The sequence below is a fragment of the Manacus candei genome, unplaced genomic scaffold (genome assembly GCF_025592945.1).
Source record: "Manacus candei isolate 608988 ecotype Guabito, Panama unplaced genomic scaffold, ASM2559294v1 h1tg000045l, whole genome shotgun sequence".
Lineage (NCBI taxonomy): Eukaryota > Metazoa > Chordata > Aves > Passeriformes > Pipridae > Manacus > Manacus candei.
In genome coordinates, this window is record NW_026138093.1 from 2,261,398 (window position 1) to 2,281,920 (window position 20,523).

The 20,523-nt window shown below is 52.1% G+C and overlaps 2 protein-coding genes and 1 pseudogene across 2 annotated transcripts in view; 1 reads left to right on the forward strand and 2 right to left on the reverse strand.

Moving 5' to 3' along the window:
- Window positions 1-20,523, reverse strand: part of LOC127474809 (uncharacterized) — a 1,721,191-nt pseudogene that overhangs the window by 744,624 nt on the left and 956,044 nt on the right.
- LOC127474901 (zinc finger protein 239-like) overlaps window positions 1-20,523 on the reverse strand; it is a 237,267-nt gene that overhangs the window by 86,456 nt on the left and 130,288 nt on the right. The gene's annotated exons all lie outside the window — the stretch shown is intronic.
- LOC127474891 (olfactory receptor 14J1-like) lies at window positions 1,266-19,259 on the forward strand. Its single transcript, XM_051796213.1, has 2 exons — window positions 1,266-2,336; window positions 19,175-19,259. Exon 1 carries the CDS (start codon window positions 1,337-1,339, stop codon window positions 2,291-2,293), a length of 957 nt encoding a protein of 318 aa, XP_051652173.1. The 5' UTR covers window positions 1,266-1,336; the 3' UTR covers window positions 2,294-2,336; window positions 19,175-19,259.

Below are 20,523 nucleotides of genomic sequence, written 5' to 3' on the forward strand. Positions count from 1 at the left end.
AGAGAGGAGAAGGGAGCAGGAGGTTCAAGGGATCCTGGGGTGGGAGGACAGGGCAGAGCTGCTCAGGGCAGGAACCTTGCCAGCCCTTTGCCAGGGTCAGGCTGTGGCTGCAGAGCAGTGCAGGTGAGTTCCTGCAAGTGCCTCTGCCAGCTGCCAAATGGCAGCAGTGGCAGGAGCTGTCAGGATGGCTCTGCTGGATTTGCTGGGGTGCAGCAGGAGAAGCTGCTGCAGAGCAGGACTTGCTGCTGCCCCATCAGAGGCCCAGGGCCAGAAGGTTCCCTATGGCAGGGCTGGCTGTGGGGTGGGAAGGTGAGGGTGCAGCCAGGGGTGCCCAGGGCTGTGGGGCAGAGCAGGGTCCTGCCCCCAGGGCTCTGTGTGCTGGGGCAGGGACTCTGCTGCCTGCCAGGGTCAGCTCTCAGCCCGGCCAAGGAGCTGCCACGAGGCTGGGGGAGAAGGGCTGTGGGGAAGGAACAACTCCTGGGAGGGCAGAGCAGGGTAGAGTCCTTCTGATCTCCAAAGTGGGCTGCAGGGATGAGGGCTGGTCACAGCTCCAGATAAAAGCAGGAAATTTCCCAGAAGGTGTTTGCAAGAGGCACAGACAGACAGGAGGTACCTTCAAGAGAATGAACCAGTTCTTTCAGTGTTATACTCTGGGTTGTCTGGGTGCTGACTGCAACAGGGAAATTAATCTCTGAGCACAGGAGGAGACACTGCAACTTGAACTCTGTTAAATTAGAGGGGATTGAACCTGAGAGTATCAGACATCAAAACTGTCTTATAGACAGCATCAGTGTCACTTTTTCAGCCCTGGACGCAGGGAGGCAGCTGCTGTCAGGGACAGCTCCAGGCAGCAGAGCCCTGGGCAGGGAGTGGGGGGCAAGAGCCCCCAAGGCCTGGGGGAGGGGACGTTCAGGCAGCTCTGGGGGCCCTTCCCTGCAGCTCTGCTGGGCACTGTGTGCTGGGCCATAGAAATGAGGATTCCTGCAGTGGAAAAGAACCTTCCAGGTGTGATGGTAAAAATGGAAAACACAGGTACAATTATTCTAAGGACAGACTAAGCTTCTGCTCTCCAGCCCCAGCTCTTCTGAGTCATTTCAGTAGAGATGGAACTTTTGTACTCAAGGTCTGTTACATCTGACATTCCTTGTATGAGAGCTCTACCAAAAAAATTCCATGTCCCAGTACAGCAGAGCAAACCTGACTCCTTGGCAGTGCATTTGGTGACATTTGACACATTGATTTCTTTTAGAAATGGAGTTGCTCTTTCACAGAGGTCTGTCTTAACCATTCACTGTCCTTTCCTTTTTTGAACAGACCCTGTGCTAAGAAGCAGCAAATGCCCAACAGCAGCTCCCTCACCCAGTTCCTCCTCCTGGCATTCGCAGACAGGCGGGAGCTGCAGCTCCTGCACTTCTGGCTCTTCCTGGCCATCTCCCTGGCTGCCCTCCTGGCCAACGGCCTCATCCTCAGCGCCGTAGCCTGTGACCACCACCTGCACACCCCCATGGGCTTCTTCCTGCTCAACCTCTCCCTCACAGACCTGGGCTGCATCTGCACCACTGTCCCCAAAGCCATGCACAATTCCCTCCAGAACACCACAGCCATCTCCTACATGGGATGTGCTGCACAGCTCTTTTTCTTTCTGTTCTTCATCACAGCAGAGTTTTCCCTCCTCACCATCATGTGCTACGACCGCTACGTTGCCATCTGCAAACCCCTGCACTACGGGACCCTCCTGGGCAGCAGAGCTTGTGCCCACATGGCAGCAGCTGCCTGGGCCACTGGCTTTCTCACTGCTCTGCTGCACACAGCCAATACATTTTCCCTGCCCCTGTGCCAGGGCAATGCCCTGGGCCAGTTCTTTTGTGAAATTCCACAGATCCTAAAGCTCTCCTGCTCAGGCACGTCCCTGAGGGAAATTGGGCTTCTTGCTTTTAGTGCTTTTCCTTTTCTGGGTTGCTTAATTTTTATTGTTTTCTCCTATGTGCAGATCTTCAGGGCTGTGCTGAGGATCCCCTCTGAGCAGGGACGGCACAAAGCCTTTTCCACGTGTCTCCCTCACCTGGCTGTGGTCTCAATCTTTGTCAGCACTGGCATATTTGGCTACCTGAAGCCCCCCTCCATCTCCTCCCCATCCCTGGATCTGGCCCTGTCAGTTCTGTACTCAGTGGCTCCTCCAGCACTGAACCCCCTCATCTACAGCCTGAGGAACCAGGAGCTTAAGGATGCCCTGAGAAAAATGATGACTGGATGCTTTTCAGGAGCAATTATGTGCCAGGTTTTTGGTGTGTAGCATTCAGAATAGGACTCCTTAATGGCCCAGCCTTCCTGCTCAGGTTATTCGTGAAGGCCATCAAGTTCTTTTTGCAATAATTTTCTGTGCAATTAAATATTATTATGCCTCTGCTTTCTAAATTAGTGTCCACCTTTTGATTTTGACACTAAGACTGTATAAATGATGAATTGTGCTCTCTGAGTATTTAAGCAAAATAAATGACTCTGCAGTGCCTTCTTTGTCCAAGACCCTTCTTCTCAGATGTTCCTAAAGGACAGCACACTGCAGGACAGGGGGTATTTGCAAACAGGAAGGGGACAATAATCCCAGCCCAGCAGCACTGCCAGGGAGCAGCAGGGCTTGGTCTTTGCAGAGTTGCTCTCTTGCCACTTCCACACTGTCGTCCTGAGCCCCTTTCTCACTGTAAGGCCTGAGTGCTCTCTGAGCACAGTCCTGTGGGCTGGAAGCCCTTAGAGCACAGGCAGGGACAGGCCCTGGGAACTTCTGAAGCTCCCTTAAGGCATCTCCAGGATGCTGTGGGATCTTCTGCGGGCAGGGTATGTACTGCGTCACTTCTGTCACCTTGCTCCAGGGCTGGAACTCTCCTGCAGTGACACCATGACACTCCTGCTCTCTGCTTTCCAGGTTCCATTTTCAGATCCAGTCTTCCCCTCCTGCTCCCAGGGACATCCTGGGAGTGATTCAGAGCTGCCATCCTGGGGCAGCTCCTGCCCAGCGTGGGCAGGCACAAGGTCTCTCCAGCTGCTCCTCTCCCCTCCCCAGTGCCACTGTTTTCTGCAACCTCCTCATCCTTGCCCAGCACAGCCCTCCTGGCACAGTTGGACACAGCCCTTGTTCTACCCCCTCCTCAGGCACCTGCCCAACCCCCTCAGCTCCAGCCTGATGGCCACAAACCTTCAGGGCAGGGAGCACCAGGAAAAATGCTGAGGAAACCTTTCAGCTGCACTCAAATCCAATTGGAGGGGTTGGACTCGAGGAAGAAATCCCTTCTCATTCTCCAGAACCACCAGGACAACCTGTCTTGTGTCCTAGGCACTCCTCTGGAAGTGTGGGATATGGAAAAGGTTTTGGTGTCAGGGATATTGAGAAGGCTGGGCAGTGTCACTGGGAGACCTCTCCCAAACACTTGCGAAGGCCAGAGCCAGCCCAGAGCTTCCTGGGGCCTTGGCAAAGGCAGACATGGAACCAGTCTGCAAACAGGGCAGCAAGGAGGGTTGGCAGAGTTCCAGACTGGTCAGGCTCAGCAGGCAAGGGGATAGGGCAAGTCCTCCTGCAGCCATTCCCAGGCACTGGAAGGATAAGGTAGGGATTGCAGACCCCCTGTGGGAGGGCATAGAAGAGGATGTTGTGTGCCCAGACTGTTTCAAGGCTCTTGACATTGTCTCCTGTGGTCTCCTTATGGCCAGACTGGTGAGAGCTGGACTGAAGAAGTGGAAGATGTGGTGGGTGGGAAGTTGGCTGAATGAAGAGTGTCAAATAAAATCCATGGTACAAAGTCCTCTTGGCAGCAACTTCCTGGTGAAATCCCTTAGTGATCAGCCTGTGAACACCACAGTAGAACATCTTTATTATCTCTCTGTACAATGGGACAAAATGTATTTTCAAGACCTTTGTGAATGATGCCAAATTTCAAGGAGCCCTTGAGCAACCTGTCCTAGTTTAAAGACACATATTGGGGCGGGAACTCCAATAAAATGAACTCACTCCCCTTTTATTCCCACCAGTACAGGGAGACAAAATACAAGGAAATATAAATGAAAAAATAAGAGTTTACTGACAAGAAATATAGAAGCAAAACAAGCAATACCAACAAAACAGTTCAAAGCAACAGCAGAGAGAAAAATTGTCTCCTCTCTCTGCTCCTGCCCCAACTCCCTTTTGTAAACAGATAAAAACAGGGATCAACACGTGCCTCCCTTCCACCTTTTCTCCCTAAATGAACAAAGAACAAAAATTAAACCAGTGGAAAGAGGGGTAAAGCAAAATCTGGAAAACTCTCTGGTCTGAGATCAGTTGTGCTGCCCAAGAACACGCTGACTCCAGAGGTGTCCAAGCGGGGCAGAGCCGGCGACTCCGGTCCATGCGGCGGCGGGGGGGAGGCAGCGGCTCTGCTTGATCCCATGGAGTTCTGGGCAGGCACAGTGGGCCCTTGGTTCCAGGAGGGTCTGAGATGTCTCAGGGTTCCTTTTGTTTCAGAGAGACCCCACATGTCACAGTGGTCCTTGGTTCCATGAGATTCCAGTGTCCCTGCATTCCTTTGGTTCCATGAGGCCCTGCAGTGTCACGGTGCCACTTGATTCCGTGACGTTACAAAGAATCAGAATGGTCCCTTGATTTAAGGCCAACTGCACAGGGGGCTGCCTTGGGGGGAGTGTGGGCACCCAGACAAGGGAGTTGTCACCCCCCTGGACTCAGCCCTGGGGTCACCACATCTGGACTGGTCTGTCTGGGTGTGGGGTTCCCCATTCTGGAGGAATGATGAATAGGAGAGGGTCTAGAGGAGATCTGACAGGATGGAGCTTTTCTCCATATTGGAAATAGAATGAAATCTCCACAAAGAGTAGCATGGAAGGTTGAGACTGAAGGTGAGGAAAAAGAAATGTCACTCAACGGGGACCCTTGTGCTGCAAGAGGTCACCCAGAGGGAGTCAGGATCAGCCCATGGCTTTGTGTTCCAGGGAACAGCCAGAGCTGGTGCAGAGACATCAGGGAGGGTCTAGAAATGCTGCTGGGAGGGGGTGGGAAAGCAGGAGGGGTGTGTGCAGCCTGCAAGGCCAGAGCAGCAGCAGGGCCAGGGCAGGACAGCCTGCAGGAGAGATGGCCAAGGGCTCTGGCAGGGCTGCAAGGCCCAAAGGCACCCAGGCCTTTGTCCCCTTGCCTCTGGCAGCTGCCTCTGCCACTCAGGCCACCACAAGCAACTTGCCTGGCGGGTTCTGCACTTGGGTTCTGCCTCGCCCCTCCCTCAGGAGCCTGGCAGGGGTTGCCCAGTTTTGGGCCTTGGTTGTTCCTCCCCCTCCCATCCCAGTGCCCCCCAAACAGCCCTGAGCCAGCCGGGAGGGACAGGATCTGCTGGGCCAGGGCCTGGGGCTCAGGCCTTGGCCTTTGTGCTCCACAAAACCAAGGCAGGCTTTGCTCAGCATTGCAGGGGCCTGCCCAGAGCCTTTGTCTGCCTGCACTCCTGGCCTCCAAGGAGCTGCTCCAAGGAGTCCCTGGGGAGGCTTTGGCAGTGCCTGCCCTCAGTGGGGCCCAGCAATGCTTCAAGGCACTTGCACTTTGGCTTCTGACTTCTTCAGCAGCTGCTTCAATCTTCTCTCAGTACCTCAGGATCATGGGCTGGGCTGCAAACACACCGTGGGGCTCATTAAAATGCAGAAATCCCTCAGGATATCTTTGTCTTCCGTTAATTGTCTTCAAGGCAATTTCAAAACAAGTCTTCCAAGTTTGTACTTTTTTTGTTTTAATTCAATGATGGATATTTTTTCGTTCAACGAAGAAGTGATAGAAGTGTTCTCCAAGTGATCTTGATGCTGAGTGTCACCTCAGGAGATCCAGACTGACCCTGTATAATCAACCTTTCTCCTCACCTCCCAGCCTCACCTGTTCTGACATGGCCCATCTTGGACTGACAGCTGATGCAGCTCCAAACACACTGTGGGGATCATTAAAACACTGAAAAACAATTTCTTTATCTTCCTTTAATTGTCTTCATGTCTTCAAGACGTCAACAACTAATTGGAGCTGTTTTGTAGTTTAGCTAAGGAGGGAGATTTTAAAGTGGAAGTCACAAAAAAAATATATTTTTTGATGAAAGAGAATGATTTACAGAGAGCCTTGGGATGCAAGAGGGTCAGGGCACCAAGGATTCGGATTGAAAGACAAGGGGGAAAAGACAATAGTAGCACTTAATCACTGACCAACTGAACGATTATCAAGTTCAGTTGTTTCAATAGCAAGTTGGTTCAATAGCAAATAATCCCTCCCCTGGATTAGGAAACCTTTGGAATTCAGGAGCTGTCCCAGTGGAGCATGAAAATGAACAGCAGTTTTCCTAAAGCCCAGCCCCAAGCAGAACAAAGCCAGGCCTATCAGTGTCAGAGCAAAGGTCCCCCATGGCTGTGTCCCTGTGGCCGCTGAGGCGGCAGTGCAGGCCCGAGGCGGTGCCGGGTCCCGGTGCAGCCGGGGCAGAGCGGCGGCTGCGCGAGCGGCAACCCCGGCGGTGAGTGCGGCAGCCCCGTGGGAGCGGCGGCTCCGGGCACAGACGCCGGCGGCAGCCGCTGTGGCTCCTGGAACCCAGTGGCCATTGGGACACTGCAGGGCCTGCTGGAATCCAGGGGCCGCTGGGACACTGGGGAGCCTCTGGGAGCCAAGGGAACCCTGGGATGTTCTGGAACATCCTGGAATCAAGGAGCCATTGTGACACTGCAGGGCCTCATGGAACCAATGGAATCCTGGAGAGATATTGGAAACTCATGAAATCATCAGGGCCATTGTGACACTCCAGAACCTCATGGAACCAAAGGTCCACTGTGACACTGAGAGGCCTCATGGAATCAAAGGAACCCTGAGAGTTTTTGCACTCAAGTGGCCATTTCTGGCAGGATGCTCTGCTCTGATGACACCTGAAAACTGGTCAGAGAATGCAAACAATGCAAGCTCTCTGTGGTGAGTTACTGCTGGTGCCAAGGTGCTGTTTTTAATGTTGAATTCTGCTAAACCCAAAATGGTTCCTGAAACTTCAAACACACACTTTCTGCTTTTTGAAGCAGGATTTGACAGATAAGCTGCTCCCTGACCTGCAAATATGTCCGGGAGTCAATCCCTTGATAACTGTAAAAGCCCCGTCCAACTGTCATGTGGCAGATTCTTCCACAGTCTTCCTTGAAGTGTATGGAGCTTGTCCCATGAAGCAGGGACAGCTCCTCATGGTCACTGTCCAGGGGTTAAGTGAAAGAGAGAGAACTACCCCTTGTCATTGTGGGGTGAGTTACCTCAATCTCTACTTCAGGATCGTTTCTTTTTGCTGGTTTTGATCCAATTACTTTAATGGAATGACTTTGATAGACTCCACTGTCCTATCTTACACTATACTGCTAGGAGGTTTTGGCTTTTATGCTGTGCAGTAAATAATTCTCTTTAAGGTCATTTATATGTTCACTTGTCTGATCAATTGTCTCAATAAATAATTCATTTTATAAAAATATTTCTGATTTGCCATCACTAAAACCTGCAGGACAAAATGATTGAATCACACCTATAGAATTTCTTTGGTTTAAACCAAAATTGGAGCCTGAGATTGGATCCAGCCACCCCCAGGCTCCTCTCTGAGAAGGAATTTAGAAAGCAAGGGGGTCCTTTCTGCCCCTCGTAGCTCAACGAGACGGTTTCTGCCATCAACTTTGTCTAAGCCTTCCACCCCCCCAGCCCCAAGCCGTGACACAGGGGCATGTCTTGTGCATGCAGTGCAAACATGGACTCCTGAGCTGGTCATTTATGTCCCTCCTTGGAGGGAAGAACAAACCCAATGGCCTGGGGTGAGAGGCCAGTGCTGGGAGCGGCGCTGGCTGTGCCAGGGCACTGCTGGGTGCCCCCACCCTGAGCACTCCCACCCTTGTGCTGGTCACTGCTGTTTTCCTCTGCAGGGCGTTGTGTTGGGCACATCCTGGAGAGCAAAGTGGAAAGCAGATGGAAGCTTTGAGGCCCTGGCCTGAGGAGATGCCCCTGCAGGATGGCAGTGCTGCTGCAGAGGTCAGCTCTGTGCCAGCAGTGCCCGTGGCTGTCCCTGCCTGCAGTCCCTGGACAGTCCTGCAGCAGGACTGGCACCGACTGCCAGAGCACTGAGGCCTCCAACAACACAGGGCTCTGCAGGACAGTGTGGGAGGGAAGGGAGAGGAGGCCAGGCAGGAGAAGGGCTGCTGCTCCCTGGCAGTGCTGCTCTGCTGGGACTCTTTTCTGGCCCAGCTCTGCACAGAGGCACCGACCCTGCAGCTGCAGAGAAGTCAGAAAGGAAAGATGTCAGGCAAACAAGTCAATGCAGAGCTCTTTATTTGGTTGAAGAACACAGTGAGTACAATTCCCAATCTGTACACCTTCCGGACCAGGCTAGAAAGGCAAACACTGAATTGAAAATGGTGATTATATATATATAAACATACGTATACTTTTATATATACGTGTACCTTTATAGATATAAAGATTTTTTGGTGTGAACAAATTCTCACAAAAATAACACCCCTACCAGGAGTAAAAAATAGAGAATATATGGTGGGTATTAATGAAGCACAGAACACAACTGGTCTTTAATGAGGTCCATAACATGCAGAAGAAGGAGAATTTATTGCTTCTGAAAAACACGCAGTTATAATTTTCCTCAGGGCATCCTTGAGCTCCTGGTTCCTGAGGCTGTAGATGAGGGGGTTCAGTGCTGGAGGAACCACTGAGTACAGAACTGCCACCACCAGGTCCAGGGATGGGGAGGAGATGGAGGGGGGCTTCAGGTTGGCAAATGTCGCAGTGCTGACAAAGAGAGAGACCACAGCCAGGTGAGGGAGGCAGGTGGAAAAGGCTTTGTGCCGTCCCTGCTGAGAGGGGATCCTCAGCACAGCCCTGAAGATCTGCACATAGGAGAAAACAATGAAAATGAAACAACCAAACACTAAACAGGCAGTAACCACAATGAGCCCAATTTCCCTGAGGTAGCCTGAGTGTGAGCAGGAGAGCTTGAGGATGTGTGGGAGTTCACAGAAGAACTGGCCCAGGGCATTGCCCTGGCACAGGGGCAGGGAAAATGTACTGGCTGTGTGTAGCAGAGCATTGAGAAAGCCAGTGGCCCAGGCAGCTGCTACCATGTGGGCACAAGCTCTGCTGCCCAGGAGGGTCCCGTAGTGCAGGGGTTTGCAGATGGCAACGTAGCGGTCGTAGCACATGATGGTGAGGAGGGAAAACTCTGTTCCAAGGAAGAAGACAAGCAGAAAGACCTGTGCAGCACATCCCATGTAAGAGATGGTAGTGGTGCCCCAGAGGGAATTGTGCATGGCTTTGGGGACAGTGGTGCAGGTGCAGCCCAGGTCTGTGAGGGAGAGGTTGAGCAGGAAGAAGCCCATGGGGGTGTGCAGGTGGTGGTCACAGGCTACGGCGCTGAGGATGAGGCCGTTGGCCAGGAGGGCAGCCAGGGAGATGGCCAGGAAGAGCCAGAAGTGCAGGAGCTGCAGCTCCCGCCTGTCTGCAAATGCCAGGAGGAGGAACTGGGGCATGGAGCTGCTGTTGGACATTTGCTGTTCCTTAGGACAGGGTCTGTTCAGAAAAGGAAAGCACAGGCAACAATTAAGACAGCCCCCTCTCAGTAAAGCCAGTGCAGTTTTTAGGGAAATCCCCTCCAAGTCAAGGCATTTCTTTCCTCTGGTTTGTGCTCTCTGAGGGTGCTGTGAGGAGCAGGAGCTCTGGCCATGTGCTGCCAAGGACTCAGCTTTGCTCTGCTGCAGTGCAGACATGGAGCTGGTTTGGGACAACTCCCATGGTCACAGGGGATGTCACATGGAACCAAGCTTTGATGGAAAAGTTCAGTTCCTGTACTGTTGTCCTGGAGCAATTTGGGCTGCAGAAGAAAGGCAGAGAGTATCCTTAAAATAATTTTGAATGGGTTGTTTGGTTACAATCATAACATCTGGTTATTTAAGGGCAAATTTTTCTGATTACAAATCTGACGAGTATTGAGACAGGACAGGCAGAAGGGCTGAGCTCTCCCTTGCTTATTGCAGAGCCAGGAGAGCTGCAGTGCCTCTCAGCCTGTTTCCCATCTGCCCTGCACTTTCCCTTGGGCTGCCTTGAAGATGACTTCACACACTGATTCATCTTTAAAAACCCCACCAAAATCTGTGCTGAGAGCAGGGCAGCGCTGCTGGAAAGGGCAGCTCTGTGAAGTGTCCCCTGTGCCAGCCCAGAGGTGCAGCTGTGCTGGACAGAGCAGGACAGGAGCCCTCCTGCAGAGAAACCAAGGGCTGGGACAGGAGAGTGTCCACCCCCAAGGGAAGGCTCAGCACTGCCCAGGATCCTGTGCTCGTCTCTGATACTGCCTGAAATATTCACCTCTGAGAGTAAAAGAGTTGGAATTTCAGTGCAGCCTCCTGAACTGAGAGAACAATGTCTGTGCTACAATGGTTAAGTAGGAAAACCACCTCAGGACTAATTTCTTTCCTGTAGCCCCTGTCTTTTCTTAGATTTGCAAAAAATTCTCCATTCAATACGGTGTAGTGGTCTGGAGCTGTGAGCAGGTCTGACCCTGCAACAGTGAGACATGGAAAAGATCCTCCCTCAGTTGCCAGGTTTGCTCCTTGCCCACAGCCCTTCTGTCCCAGCCCTGGGAGAGCTGGCTGAGAGCTGCCCCTGGCAGGCAGCAGAGTCCCTGCCCAGCACAGCACCCTGGGCTGCAGGACCCTGCTCTGCCCCACAGCCCTGGGCACCCCTGGCTGCACTCCCGGCTTCACAGCTCTTCCAAAGTGCCCCAAAACAGCCCCTGCTCACCCATCCCATCAGCTGGGGCTGGGCCAGCTTTAGGAGATGCCTCCAGGAGCTGCCCCTGCACTGCCCTGCAGCCACAGACTCACCTTGTGCAGCCCTGCCAAGATTCCTCCTGCAAGGAGCTCTCAGCCCTCCTGCCAGTGCTGAGCCCCTTGAAGCTCTGTCTGTGCCCTGTTGGTGTCCCTGAGCTGGCCTGGCAGTGCCCTCAGCCCTGCTGGGCTGTGCAGAGGAGCTGCTCACCAGCAGAGCTGTCTCTTTGAAGCTCTTCTTGCTTGCCAGGAGCTCCCTGTGTGCCAGGAGCCCGGCCCAGCTCAGCAGCACAGCAACAGCCCCAGGCATTTCATGACCCTCAGGGGGTTTGGTGTTGTTTACATGAGACTCAGTCCCTGAGAGTAAGTTCAAACAACTTTTCAAGAACTCAAAATGAGATGGAAACACTAAAGTTTCTTGTAGTGCTAATGAGTCTCACAGTGGGGCACAACTGAGAACGTGTCCCCAGGTTCCAGTTAGAGCAGAAAACTGCAGACAGTGATGACAAGGATGGACAACAAGGCAAAGGTGGTTCTAATGATGAATAAACCTTGACTTGTTTCCTTAATCCAAAGGGCCAAGGCCTGACCCTCAGCTCCTGGGAAGGCAGATGCTGTCCCTGCCTCATTCCTCAGGGCTCTTCCTGGGGCACTGGGATGTGGGATGTGCAATGCCAAGGGCAGGACCATGGGGTGGCACCTGCCAGGCTGCTGAGCAGGGACAAGGAGGCCATGAGGCCCCAGGGCTGCAAGGGGCACTCCCCTCCTCCTGGCATCAGGGGCACAGACAGCAGCCATGGCCAAAGGCCTGCAGAAGGTGGCTGTGTCAGGGCCTTTCAGCTTCTCCCCATGCCTGTCTCCTCTGCAGCCCAGGCTGTCCTACGGTGTCCATGCCCTGCCCCTTTCCCTGCAGGCTGTCGTCATCCCCCCGGCTGCCCCACCTGGCTGGCACCTTCCTGCACTGACATCTCTGTGTCCTCCCTGGCTCTTCCTGCACACACAAAGCCTTGGGCTCATCCAGACTCCAGCTGCTTTTCTTGGCACTATTTCTTTCTTAGGCTGTTTTCTGACAGGAAGAAAAGCTCCACCAGCTCTCACATCCCCCTTCCAGACCTCTCAGGCTACTCCTCTACTGTCCTCAATCTTTGCACCTGTCCTAGTTAGGACAGCTGAGATCAGTTCATCATGGTGGGTGTAACCCAAAACTGTATTCTATAGCCTTCCATGTCATTTCCCAGAAACTAGACTATTGTTGTCAATAGACTATTCGCACCCTCTGCCCATAGAGCATGGTGGGTGTAACCCAAAACTGTATTCTATAGCCTTCCATGTCATTTCCCAGAAACTAGACTATTGTTGTCAATAGACTATTCGCACCCTCTGCCCATAGAGCCTGACTCCTCAGGCTATAAACTAGGTGTTAAGAGGCCTGTGAGATAGAAGGATGTTTCTGTCCTCACACCCTTTGTGAACTCCCCGCCCTGAGGAGAGTACCAAGCATTCCTGCCTGAACTGGAGGATATATAATCTTGGAGTTTTGGAACATTTTTCAACCCACTCGTGGGATCCAGAGGAAGGCTGCATCTCATCGCTCTCAACCAGACTTAGACCACCACTGGACTGCGATCACCAGTTCTGGCCAGACTGCAGCAGCTCTCCCACCAGCAGGTTCTTCCCCTCTCCCTTTACTTTGGACTCAAGCAGGGCCCAAGGAACACCACTTTGTTCAGGTCCCAGGGTACTGGGTTATACATTTGGGTTTTTGTGGGTTGAGACCAATTGTTTGTTTGTATTATTGTACTTACTGTATTATTTTAATAAATTGTTATTCTGACTTATAATCTCTCCTTTGAGTTGGGTTCATTCCCCCTGCTGGTTAACTTTTAAACCAGCACATTTTGGCGCCCAAACGTCGGGCAGAGAGAGAGAAGTCAGAATCACAATTTCATTTGAAGCATTTGTCTATTTGAATATAGAAACTCCCTGATCACCATGTTGTTTGATGCACTCACATGGATGTTGTATTTGAGCCTGTTCATATTTCCACAGATGGGGTATTATTTGCCTGTTTTGATGCTCTCTTTAAGACCAGGGAGAGGGATCCAAATTGCTTTATTAGTATATTATGTTTATGTCATTCTAACATCAGAAGCAATGAGTTTCATTATAAATGTGTATTCAGTCCTGTTTGCCTGTCCTGGTTTGGGTTGCTACCTCTGGGGCCTCATTAAAAATCATACCCAGCTTTTTGGGGGAACAGGGGTGGATGGTTTCCAGCCTCCCACCTCCTTCTTCCCCTTCAGACCTGCTACAACAGTTTTTGAAAATATTGAGTTCCCTTTTAATGTTAAGGACAGCATAATGTTATTGTTAGTGTTGCTCTGTCTGCTCTGTACTGTGTACACCATGTTTAGGGTCAGAAAAGTGCCTTTTAGGGAGGTTGGTTGGACACCTGCCCTGGGAGCAGATAATGCTGAGTGGCACGGGAAGTGGGAGGACATCAGCCAGTATTTGGAAAAGTTTTCTCCTCCAATGATCTGGAAATTCACCCCTGAACAACTGCAGGATCCTGTTAGCATGATAAGACTGGTGAAGGAAAAATGCTCTGGCAGCTCCAGAGATGGCCAGCTCACAGCAACCTGCTGGGCCCTGGCCACTGCCTACCGGGCACTGCTTGACATGGTACAGCACTGTCAGGGCGAGGAGAGAAGGAGCAAATCCGCAGACACCACGTCCACCCAAACCACAGCTGAGTCAGAGGGAGAAAGAAATAAACCAACCGGCACCGTGTCCACACAAACCATCGAGGAGCCAGAAGAACAAACAAAACCAATAGCAGTCGCCCCTGTCCAGAAAAGGAAATCAAAGACTAAATCAGTCCGTATAGCAAATGATGATGAAGAGGCGGGACCTTCACATCCACCGGAGGAGACAGAGCCAGAAATAATCACTCGGTCCCTATCCCTGGGTGAGCTACGTGAGCTCCGGAGAGAGTTCACACGACAGGCAAATGAGTCCATTCTGACCTGGCTGCTCCGAATCTGGGATGCCGCAGCTAACGATACGATCCTAGATGGGAGTGAAGCCAGACAGCTGGGATCCCTGTCTCGAGATGTAGTCATTGATCAGGGGATTGGAAGGAGGCAGGAAACTCTCAGCCTCTGGCGGCGACTGTTGTCCAGTGTGAGGGAGAGATACCTTTGCAAGGAGGACCTCCACGTACAGCAAGGACAGTGGAACACGATGGAACAAGGTATCCGGTGCTTAAGGGAGTTAGCTGTACTGGAGATAATCTTTTCAGAGGATGAAAGATTCCCTAAGAGTCCAGATGGCGTACAGTGCACCTCCCAAATGTGGTTAAAGTTTGCACGACTCGGGCCAGAAATGTATTCCCGCTACTTAGCAACGCTGCAATGGAGGGAGGGAGAGGACAAGGTGGGAGCATTGGTTAGCAAACTCAGGATTTATGAAGACACTGTCACCGCCCCATTACGAGCCCACGTCTCATCTGTGGAAACCAAACTGGCTGAACACGTCCGAAGCCTGGAAGAGAAAATTGAAGAGGGACACCAGAAGCTAAGAGAAGAGATTAAGGAAGGGATTTTCCATATCTCGCCAGGACAAACAAGAGTCTCTGCTATCAGGAGCCAGCGTCCCCAAGCTAAGGAGAGAAGGTACACTCCACGTAGCGATCTATGGTTTTACCTCCGTGAGCATGGAGAAGATATGAGGAAGTGGGATGGGAAACCCACCTCTTCCTTAGCAGCCCGGGTACGTGAACTGAAAAGAGGAACAAATACCATAAAGAACTCTTCAAGGGTAAACGTTGCTCCAGTCTCTCGTGGGCAAGACTCCAGACGGTACAGGAATGATGATACGTCTGATCCTCTTGAAGGGACCTCCAGGTCATACCCACAAGAAGAGCACAATGAGTACCATGACCAGGACTAGGGGTGCCCTGCCTCTAGCCAGGTAGAGGAGAGGGACAATCGAGTCTATTGGACTGTGTGGATTCGGTGGCCTGGCACATCAGAGCCACAAAGATATAAGGCTTTAGTGGACACTGGCGCACAATGTACATTAATACCATCAAGATACGTAGGGGCAGAATCCATCTCCATTTCTGGGGTGACAGGGGGATCCCAACAGCTGACTGTACTGGAAGCTGAAGTGAGCCTGACTGGGAAGGAATGGCACAGACATCCCATCGTGACTGGTCCAGAGGCCCCGTGTATCCTTGGCATAGATTACCTGAGGAGTGGGTATTTCAAAGACCCAAAAGGACTTCGTTGGGCTTTTGGCATAGCTGCTGTGGAGACGGAGGAAATCAGACAGTTGAACACCTTGCCTGGTCTCTCAGAGGACCCCTCTGCTGTGGGACTGCTGAAGGTTGAAGAACAATTGGTACCGATAGCCACAGCAACAGTGCACCGTCGGCAATACCGCACCGACCGAGACTCTGTGACCCCTATACATAAGATGATCCGCGAACTGGAGACCCAGGGGGTGGTCAGCAAGACCCGCTCACCCTTTAATAGCCCTATATGGCCAGTGCGTAAGTCCAGCGGAGAGTGGAGGCTGACGGTGGATTACCATGGACTCAATGAAGTCACACCACCCCTGAGTGCTGCTGTGCCGGACATGCTGGAGCTCCAGTATGAGCTGGAGTCCAAGGAAGCCAAGTGGTATGCCACCATTGACATAACCAATGCCTTTTTCTCCATTCCTTTGGCAGCGGAGTGCAGACCACAATTTGCTTTCACTTGGAGAGGTGTGCAGTACACCTGGAATCGACTGCCTCAGGGGTGGAAACACAGTCCCAGCATTTGCCATGGACTGATCCAGACTGCACTGGAAAAGGGTGAGGCTCCAGAGCACCTACAGTACATTGATGACATCATTGTATGGGGGAACACAGCGGGCGAAGTCTTCGAGAAAGGAGAGAAGATAATCCAGATTCTCCTAAGAGCCGGTTTTGCCATTAAACGGAGTAAGGTCAAGGGACCTGCTCAGGAAATTCAGTTCCTAGGAGTGAAGTGGCAAGATGGACGCCGCCTAATTCCAATGGAGGTGATTAACAAAATAGCAGCCATGTCCCCACCAACCAGCAAGAAGGAAACACAGGCTTTCCTAGGCGCTGTGGGCTTTTGGAGGATGCATATCCCCGAGTATAGTCAGATTGTAAGCCCTCCTACCTTGTGACACGGAAGAAAAATGATTTCCAGTGGGGCCCCGAACAACAACAAGCCTTTGAACAAATTAAACAGGAGATTGCCCATGCGGTAGCCCTTGGGCCAGTAAGGACAGGACAGGACGTGAAGAACGTGCTCTACACCGCAGCCGGGGAGAATGGCCCTTCTTGGAGCCTCTGGCAGAAAGTGCCTGGGGAGACCCAAGGACGACCGCTAGGATTCTGGAGTCGGGGATACAAAGGATCTGAAGCCAGCTATACACCAACTGAGAAAGAGATCCTGGCTGCCTATGAAGGAGTTCGAGCTGCCTCAGAAGTAATCGGCACCGAAGCGCAGCTCCTCCTGGCACCCCGACTACCAGTGCTGGGCTGGATGTTCAAGGGAAGAGTTCCTTCCACACATCATGCCACCGATGCCACATGGAGTAAGTGGATGGCTCTGATCATGCAGCGAACCCGGATAGGGAATCCTAATCGCCCTGGGATTCTGGAAATTATCACCAATTGGCCCGAAGGTGAGAGTTTCGGACTATCCTCTGAAGAAGAGGAGGAGAAGGTGACACGTGCTGAGGAGGCCCCACCATATGACAAGCTACCAGCAGATGAAAGGCGATATGTGCTCTTCACGGATGGCTCCTGCCGCATTGTAGGGACAAACCGAAAATGGAAGGCAGCTGTATGGAGTCCCACACGGCGAGTTGCAGAAGCGACCAAAGGACAAGGTGGGTCAAGTCAGTTTGCAGAGCTTAAAGCCGTTCAGTTGGCTTTGGATATAGCTGAACGAGAGAAGTGGCCAAGACTCTATCTCTACACTGACTCATGGATGGTGGCCAATGCTCTGTGGGGATGGCTGGAGCGATGGAAAAAGGCCAACTGGCAGCGCCAAGGGAAACCCATCTGGGCGGCGGAGATGTGGCAGGACATCGCTGGCCGGGTAGAGAAGCTGAGTGTGAAGGTCCGTCACGTAGACGCTCATGTAGGCAAGAAACGGGCTAATGAGGAGCATTGTAACAACGAGCAGGCGGACCGAGCTGCCAGGATTAAAGTCTCTCAGGTAGATCTGGATTGGCAGCACAAAGGAGAATTATTTCTGGCTCGATGGGCCCATGACGCCTCCGGTCACCAGGGGAGAGATGCAACATACAGATGGGCTCGTGACCGAGGGGTGGACTTAACCAAGGACATTGTCTCACAGGTCATCCATGACTGTGAGACATGTGCTGCCATCAAGCAGGCCAAGCGGGTGAAGCCTCTATGGTATGGTGGACGGTGGTCAAAGTACAGGTATGGGGAAGCCTGGCAAGTTGACTACATCACGCTCCCCAAAACCCGCCAAGGCAAGCACTACGTACTGACCATGGTAGAAGGAAGCACTGGATGGTTGGAGACATACCCCGTGCCTCATGCCACTGCCCGGAATACCATCCTGGGCCTTGAAAAACAAGTCCTGTGGCGACACGGCACCCCGGAGAGAATTGAGTCTGATAATGGGACCCATTTCAAGAATGGCCTCGTAGACACCTGGGCCAAAGAGCACGGCATTGAGTGGGTGTATCATATCCCCTACCATGCACCAGCTGCTGGAAAAGTTGAGCGGTGCAACGGGCTGCTGAAAACCACTCTGAAGGCACTGTGTGGGGAGACTCTCAAACACTGGGAGCTGCATTTAGCAAAGGCCACCTGGTTGGTCAACACCCGAGGTTCCATCAATCGAGCTGGCCCTGCCCAATCAGAACTTTTGCATACTGTAGATGGAGATAAAGTCCCCGTGGTACATATGAGAGGAATGTTAGGGAAGACTGTTTGGATTAGTCCCACCTCAAGCAAAGGCAAACCCATCCGAGGGATTGTTTTTGCTCAGGGACCTGGTTTCACGTGGTGGGTAATGCAAAAAGATGGGGAGACACGTTGTGTACCACAAGGGGACTTAATTTTGAGTGAGAATGGTCTGTAATGTTTCATTGTATATATATATATATATAGATAGATAGATAGATGTATATAGTTTTAAAGGGATATAGTTTTTTAAAGGGGGTTAATTTGGGCATGACATGGATGGCATAGAATAAGGGGTGGATAATGTCCTAGTTAGGACAGCTGAGATCAGTTCATCATGGTGGGTGTAACCCAAAACTGTATTCTATAGCCTTCCATGTCATTTCCCAGAAACTAGACTATTGTTGTCAATAGACTATTCGCACCCTCTGCCCATAGAGCCTGACTCCTCAGGCTATAAACTAGGTGTTAAGAGGCCTGTGAGATAGAAGGATGTTTCTGTCCTCACACCCTTTGTGAACTCCCCGCCCTGAGGAGAGTACCAAGCATTCCTGCCTGAACTGGAGGATATATAATCTTGGAGTTTTGGAACATTTTTCAACCCACTCGTGGGATCCAGAGGACGGCTGCATCTCATCGCTCTCAACCAGACTTAGACCACCACTGGACTGCGATCACCAGTTTGGTCAGACTGCAGCAGCTCTCCCACCAGCAGGTTCTTCCCCTCTCCCTTTACTTTGGACTCAAGCAGGGCCCAAGGAACACCACTTTGTTCAGGCCCCAGGGTACTGGGTTACACATTTGGGTTTTTGTGGGTTGAGACCAATTGTTTGTTTGTATTATTGTACTTACTGTATTATTTTAATAAATTGTTATTCTGACTTATAATCTCTCCTTTGAGTTGGGTTCATTCCCCCTACTGGTTAACTTTTAAACCAGCACACAGGGCAATTGGTGTTCTTGTGGTTGGTGTCTGTTTAGGATTTGGTTGTTTCATTTTCGTTATTTTCTCCTATGTGCAGATCTTCAGGGCTGTGCTGAGGATCCCCTCTCAGCAGGGACGGCACAAAGCCTTTTCCATGTACCTCCCTCACCTGGCTGTGGTCTCCCTGTTCCTCAGCACTGGCACCTTTGCCTACCTGAAGCCCCCCTCCATCTCCTCCCCATCCCTGGATCTGGCAAGATCAGTTCTGTACTCGGTGGTGCCTCCAACACTGAACCCCTTCATCTACAGCCTCAGGAATCAGGAGCTGAAGGATGCCCTGAGAAAAATGATGGCTGGATGCTTTTCAAGAGTAATAAAGTGTCAGATTTCTGGTGTGTACCATTCAGAATGAGATTCCTTAATGGCCCAGTCTTCCTGCTCAGGTTTTTCATGGAGGTCATCAGATTGTTCTTGCAATAACTTTCTGTGCAATTAAATATTATTATGCATCTGCCTTCTAATTTAGTGTCTACCCACTGAATTTGACCCAAAGATGTAAAAATGATGAATTGTGCTCTCTGACGATTTAAATTAAATAAAGGACCCTGCAGTGCCTTCTTTGTCAAAGATCCTTCTTCTTAGATGTTCCTAAAGGACAGCACACTGCAGGACAGGGTGTATTTGCAAAGGGGAAGGGGACAATAATCCCAGCCCAGCAGCACTGCCAGGGAGCAGCAGTGCTTGGTCTTTCCAGAGCTGCTCTCTTGCCACTTCCACACTGTCCTCCTGAGCCCTTTCTCAGTGTGAGGCCTGAGTGCTCTCTGAGCACAGTCCTGTGGGCTGGAAGCCCTTGGAGCACAGGCAGGGACAGGCCCTGGGAACTTGTGAAGCAGAGCTGGGCTCCCTTCCAGCATCTCCAGGATGCTGTGGGATCTTCTGAGGGCAGTGCATGTACTGGGTCACTTCTTCTGTGACCTTGCTCCAGGGCTGGAACTCTCCTGCAGTGTCACCATGACACTCCTGCTCTCTGCTTTCCAGGTTTCATTTTCAGATCCAGTCTTCCCCTCCTGTTCACAGGGACATCCTGGGAGTACTTCAGAGCTGCCATCCTGGGGCAGCTCCTGCCCAGTGTGGGCAGGCACAAGGTCTCTCCAGCTGCTCCTCTCCCCTCCCCAGTGCCACTGTTTTCTGCAGCCTCCTCATCCTTGCCCAGCACAGCCCTCCTGGCACAGTTGGACACAGCCCTTGTTCTACCCCCTCCTCAGGCACCTGCCCAACCCCCTCAGCTCCAGCCTGATGGCCAGAAACCTTCAGGGCAGGGAGGTACATAGGCCTTTGTCCCCTTGCCTCTGGCAGCTGCCTCTGCCACTCAGGCCACCACAAGCAACTTGCCTGGCAGGTTCTGCACTTGGTTTCTGCCTCGCCCCTCCCTCAGCAACCTGGCAGGGGTTGCCCAGGTTTGGGCCTTTGTTGTTCCTCCCCCTCCCATCCCAGTGCCCCCCAAACAGCCCTGAGCCAGCCGGGAGGGACAGGATCTGCTGGGCCAGGGCCTGGGGCTCAGGCCTTGGCCTTTGTGCTCCACAAAACCAAGGCAGGCTTTGCTCAGCATTGCAGGGGCCTGCCCAGAGCCTTTGTCTGCCTGCACTCCTGGCCTCCAAGGAGCTGCTCCAAGGAGTCCCTGGGGAGGCTTTGGCAGTGCCTGCCCTCAGTGGGGCCCAGCAATGCTTCAAGGCACTTGGACTTTGGCTTCTGACTTCTTCAGCAGCTGCTTCAATCTTCTCTCAGTACCTCA

What these genes read in the sequence shown, in the direction of transcription:
- LOC127474891 (XM_051796213.1), top strand. Translation starts at nt 1,337, where the DNA reads ATGCCCAACAGCAGCTCCCTCACCCAGTTCCTCCTCCTGGCATTCGCA.